General features: G+C 37.6%; 1 protein-coding gene across 1 annotated transcript in view; it reads left to right on the plus strand.

Annotated features, from left to right (window-relative positions):
* The window catches only part of LOC111863936 (dehydrogenase/reductase SDR family member 7), a 7,529-nt gene extending 1,568 nt beyond the window's left edge, over window positions 1–5,961 (plus strand). The window contains exons 2-7 of the mRNA XM_023850765.2: window positions 1,307–1,456; window positions 1,835–1,944; window positions 2,243–2,488; window positions 3,672–3,791; window positions 4,678–4,844; window positions 5,585–5,961. Coding sequence (XP_023706533.1) covers window positions 1,307–1,456; window positions 1,835–1,944; window positions 2,243–2,488; window positions 3,672–3,791; window positions 4,678–4,844; window positions 5,585–5,663 — 872 coding nt within the window. The 3' untranslated portion in view covers window positions 5,664–5,961. The remainder of the gene's footprint in view (window positions 1–1,306; window positions 1,457–1,834; window positions 1,945–2,242; window positions 2,489–3,671; window positions 3,792–4,677; window positions 4,845–5,584) is intronic.
* Window positions 5,962–6,276: the final 315 nt, after the last annotated feature.

Consider the following 6,276-nt stretch of genomic DNA (forward strand, 5'->3'; position numbering starts at 1 on the left):
GAAGAAGTGTTAATTAGAGTCAGTGAGCAGAGGAATATCCTACATGAAATAAGAAAACGGAAGGCTAATTGGATTGGTCATGTTTTACGCAGAAACTGCCTTCTAAAAGAAGCTATCGAAGGAAAGATAGATGGGCGGATAGAAGTGACAAGAAGACGAGGAAGAAGACGTAAGAAGATGCTGGATGACCTTGGGGACAGAAGAGGATACTGTCATTTGAAGGAGAAAGCTCTAGATCGCATGAAGTGGAGGAATTGTTTTGAAAGAGACTGTGGACCTGTCGTCTTGACAGATTACTGATGATGATGATGATGATATTTTTTTTTCCCTTGGCACTACAGCCCCAGTGGGCCTAGGCCTACCTCCATGAACTTCTCCGTTCACTTCGGTTTCTCTTGATCTTACACATTAGGTAGGACTCCTTGGGTGGGTGATCAGCTCGTTGCGAGGCCTCTACTATACGGTTATATATCTTCAATAAATATTGTTTCACATTTTGGCAGGATGTTATAAAAAGTAATTGTTGCATGATATATGTAGGAGTATTAAGTTTTTTATGTCATTACAATAAGTAATGAACCATATGAAATGTTTTTTCTTTAGTTTGAGGTTCTTTGTACATCCCTCCCCTCCACTTCAGTTCTTGAATCAAGTGACTGATATTCACTGAATTTTGTATAACTGTATAGTGGATGCACAAACACGCGGATTGGGAATAGCACAAGCACCATTTAATCTTGGGTCCTGAAGTGATATACTCGTATGATACTGCACATTTGAAAAATATATATTTTTGGTTACATCACTCTATGGTGATAAAATCATCTTGGCAACTGGTTGCATCAGTCTGGAGTCAAAATCCAATATTTTGGAGACCTCTGTCTCCATCATTATGGAAAGATGACATAAGACTACAGCATCCAAATTTTTAGGGTTAGTGAGAAATATTGTGGAAGGAAGCAGATGTGGCTTAATTTGAGGTATTATTCCGGTATTTCCCTGGAGGGACACAGTGAAACAGTGATAAACCTTAGGATAGGCTGGTTGCTGGGCCATGATTTGAACCTGGGATCTCACAGTTACTGAGCAGGAGTGCTACTCACTTGACAGTGACATTTAGTCAGAGAGTTCTTCTTAAGAAGTTGGTGGCTACTCTGTTTAACATGATAACCCCTGCTTTCTTAAGGAACCTCAGGGCTCATTACCAAGTTCACATGAGCCTGCTACTGTCCCCTATCCTGAAGAAAATTAATATCCTTTACACAGATTTTTGAGACCTTTCCAATAAAGTATTTTATATGTACAGATTGCCTGGCAGGCAAAGTTGTGTGGATCACTGGAGCCTCTAGTGGGATTGGAGAGCACATATCTCTTGCATTGGCACGTGCAGGAGTAAAACTTGTTCTGTCAGCTCGAAGAGAACATGAACTGGAGAGAGTCAAGCAGAACTGTCTCAGTGAGTTGGTTGCTCATTCTATGTGACATATTTAAATTAACTTGGAAAAAATTATCTGATCAGATTCAGTTTGTATTGGATATCTGTATTTTAACCCTGCAACTGCTAGGTATCAAAAGTTGTGACTGTATGTAAGTGCCTGTGGTGTCTGAGTTGAAAAATTCAGGTGTTAAGAAATTGATATATCTTACAGCAAATGACATCTGTTGGCATTTCTTCTGAACTATGTAGTCAGTAAACATTGGGGAATTTGTTTCTCCTGCATTTGAAGTTCTTAGGGATCCCTGAAAGAATAGCTCTCACAACCCAAAATGGTGATTTGGCACTGCAGGAATTAAAGGCGGTACATGTGGTGTTAGAGAGTCTGCAATGTTTCAGAAATTGGGAAGAATCTCACAGAGGAAGACATTTTAATTTTGCCAATGGACATGACGGCAGTGGAGAACCACAGTGAATGCTTCCACCAAGTCATCAGTCATTTTGGACAGGTAAATTTTTATCACTTTGAGGATGTTTCAATTGTTTATGATTAATTCTCCAGGTGTAGAAATCAACTTCTCTTTTTCCAAATTAATGTGCTTTTTGCATTAGATTTTATGTTTTATATTGCTTCACTCATTCAAGAGTCACCATTTTTCAGCAGATGAAGCTAAGAGCTTGTAGCACTGCTGGATTGTGCTCTGCACTGCATTGAGCACTGCAGTGTAAGGGCTGGCATTTCTTTTCATTTTTAGAGGTCCCCAGTTTAATTATAATTCAGTACATAAACAACATCATATATTTCAGTTGGACATTCTAGTTAACAATGCTGGTCGATCGCAGAGAGCCAACTGGGAAGACATTGATCTGGCTGTCGACAAGGAGATGTTTGACCTCAATGTGTTTGGGGTGTTGTCTCTGTCTCGTATAGCAGTGAAGTACTTCATGAAGATGAAAGTAGGACACATTGTTGTAACATCAAGTCTTGTTGGTGTGAATGCAACACCATTCCCTTTCTCTGCCAGTTACGCTGGTGCTAAGCATGCACTTCATGTGAGTACAACATAGACCTGAGTTTTCCAAGAATCATTTCACTAACTACTAACAATAACTAATGAACCATTGTGGAGGTAGTCATGTGAAATTTGTTATGGAGATAATGATAAATGTACCTAAACACTGTGTGAAATATCGTACTGCTTGTAAGTTAGCAATTTCAAACATGACAGTGCCACAGATCATTGATGATATATCCGTTTATGACACATAATCTGCATCAAGTAAATTTTCAATACAGAGATCAAATAAAATATAATAATAATAATAGTAAATAATGGAGCTGTAAGCTAGAAATCTGTGGAGTAGGAAGATGTAGGCTGTGTAGGTTACTGTCTTCTGGGATATATTGCTGTGTTCACTGATAGATACTTATAGGTACCTACATTGTATCTGCCTTTTGGACGGAAGAGTATGATAAGTGCGGAAAACATGGTACAGACATATGGAGAGACAATACTGGGGCATTTTCCACAGTAGGCATACTGTTCTAGCTTGAAGATGGATAAAGTACATTCCTCCAGCAGTTGGTAAATATTGACTAGACAGTAATCTTCACAATCACCACAATGAAAACCTGAAATCTCACAGGCATTATGAGTTTTGCTCATATATATTGCTTCTTGCTGGAATATACTGCCCACTTAATACTTGTGGGATGTGATGTTCAGAGTCCCCCCGTTAGGTGGTTCTGCATCATAAATGGAGTCCTTCAGCAGGTCACGAAGGTTTTGCAGCCAATAACTAGAGGCATTAGTCACAGGAAGAGAAAAAGAACTGATGGAGGCAATTTATTGGACTGCTTTCTGTTGTACACCTGTTCAAACTTGGAATAGTCAGTGGCCCCACCTGTGAAAGGTGCAGTGACAAAGATGAAAATGGCCTCAAATGCCTTATGTGACTGTGAGACTGTATATGAATTAACATTTCATCACCTGGAGCTCCATTTAATGAAGAAAAATGACTATCCATGGCCCTTTATATGCTTCATTCAAAGTGGAGGACTACTAGAGGGCTAAACTTAGAAAGACAATATATGATAGATCAGAGATGGTTGTGGTGCAAGGGACATGTAACACCCACAGTTTTACTGTAATCTAATTAACAGCAGCAGCAGCATACCTGAGGAGGCTAGATGGCTGTTGATTTCTCGTAACTGAAGTCACACCTCTGTTTACAGGGTTATTTCAATGCGCTGCGCTCAGAAAAAATACTGAGCAACATAAATGTAACACTGTTGTGCCCTGGACCAGTGTTCAGTAACTTCCTTGCAGAGAGCTTCACTGACAGACCTGGGGAGGTAAGTTACACACTTGAGTCATGACATGATATAGGGCAATAAAAAAGTACATTAATTTGGAGTAAGTTCAATAGCTTTCATTTTACTGTGTGTTAGTTCAAAACACAGAGATTAAAATATACAAAAGTGTATAATTTTTATATGTCATTTTACATGAATATGAATCACTGTTTCTCACTCCAAGGGAAGAATATAATATGTCTCTTTGGGACCAAATTACCAAATTTAGTTACTTATAGTTTATTTAACAGTACTGGCAGTAGCTCATACAATAGAGTGTTGAATGGTAGGGTGATTAGTGAATAATGAATTGGAAAGCACGTGAAAGAAATGTCTTGGCCTAATTTGAGGTAATGTCCTGAAATTTAGAACTGTCAAGACAGTCCGTCTCTCAAATATAAAGCACAAATGTTACACATATGACCATGATATTTGTTAATAAAGTGCTGAAGAGAATGTTTGAACTTGCAAGAAACTGACTGAAAAATGACTGGAGAAAGTTGCATAATTTATACTTTTTGTCTGCTAATGCTGAAATCAAGAAGAATGAAATGGGTGAGACAGTGAGTACATAAGTACAGGAGAGATGAAAAATCCATAAGAAATTTTGTGTGGAAATACAGTAGTTAACTGAAGAGACTCCATTGGGGATTTATAGGTGTTGATGGAAGAATACAATTAAAATTGAAATTGGTTGTAAAGATGTTGATTCCTTTCAAATTGCAGGCATTTGTGAGCATGTTCATGAAACTTTTTATTTCATGACAGAAAGAATTTCTTTGCTACTGTGGTGGTCTTTATCAGCTGAGTAATTATTCAGAAGAACCATTATTATGGAGTTAGCCAATCTGGGACACAACCATGTCATTCATATATTCTGTTACAGAAATTTGGCAAGGCTGTGCAACCAACTGATCGGCGCATGTCCGTTGAACGATGTGGGCACTTGTGTGCTGTGGCAATTGCAAACAAGCTGAATGAGGCATGGATATCCCTGTTACCGTATATTCCTCTCTGTTACATATTTGTTTATTATCCAAACATAGGAGATCAGTAAGTACTAGTATAGATCTTGAATTTTTAGTAGAAATTGTTAAAGACAGACTTTGTCAAGGATACCCAGCACATATTGTTCTTAAACTTCTATCATTCACAGCTTGACCAAATAAAACAGCCAATGGTTGATTCATTTGGCCCCCACATACGAAACAAACACTAATAGACACTTCGTAAGTTTCACTAATAGCCATTATTTTGACATTATCACCATACATTCCATTTTTTCTAAGTACAGATTACAATCTTTCCTTGTAATAATATGCAGATACTATTCGGAATGCAACAAGTGGCTGGAACCTTCTAAATAAACAGTTCCCATCCATGGCTACAGTTTCCACACCACTGACCCACTTTTAAACTTTAAATCAAAATTTCACTGAATATATCAACAGTGGAATATTTGTTCTGTGGACAGAGATAGAGAGCACAATGCCAGCTGTTAGTCCCATCTGGCAGTTGAGTGCATAACTAACAGCAACTCTAACTGTTATATAATGGAAGAATGACAGTCCTTAGACTTACATATATACGTACATGTGTATATGTTGTCATTTACTGGAGCCTTGTGAATGTAATTTAATGTCATTAATGACCGTATTGATTAAACTGTGATACAGCCATAAATAAGACATGCACCTCATTTTGAAAAGAAATTAGTGAGAAATGATCCAGTTGTTAGGTAAAAAGAGGCTATACTTCATTTTCTATATAGTTTCATATTGTTTCTGTTTCAGTATGATGCGTCTTTTGGGTCCAAACTTCTTTCTCAAGATACGGGACACACAAGTGAAAATGGAAACCAAAACCGAATAAAAATATACAGATTAATTATGGCATTTACTAATATGGTGGAATTCCCATCTAATGTTCCTAAGTTTTCCCTCGTGTAAAGCTTAATTTAATGTTCCCAGATCAATATTTTCATTGTTAAATTCTGTCCATTTAAGATTCTCCTCATTTTAGTTTTGAAATCCAGTGCTCCATAAAGAAACTTTAAATGGGGATTTTATTGTATTTGCATTACTTGGATAAGGGAAAGAATGAACATAGTTGGTTCTGATTCAAGTCATCCACCTGTTGCTCCTTACATCCCCTCCACTGACACCAGTAGTAAACTGAGAATTCAGAGACAGTACCTGTAGATGGAATGAAAGCCAGAGTACAATTTACAGCTGATGGAAGTGACGGAAGGTATGCAGAAAGTAGGCACCTTATAGATAGAGGGATGGAGGAGAACCTGTGTTCATTCTTTCCCTTATCCATTGTCAACTGTAGGAGGAATTTAGCTAACCTCAGTTTGTGAGACTAGAGGCAATGTATTTTGTACATTAAACTCTTTCACTAGCATTTGAAAAGAGAAGAGAAAGAATGATGATGTTGGAGGTTAATTTAGTTCAGTTCAGTTTTTTTTTTTTTTTTTTTTTTT

Source organism: Cryptotermes secundus, unplaced genomic scaffold, assembly GCF_002891405.2.
Source record: "Cryptotermes secundus unplaced genomic scaffold, Csec_1.0 scaffold171, whole genome shotgun sequence".
Lineage (NCBI taxonomy): Eukaryota > Metazoa > Arthropoda > Insecta > Blattodea > Kalotermitidae > Cryptotermes > Cryptotermes secundus.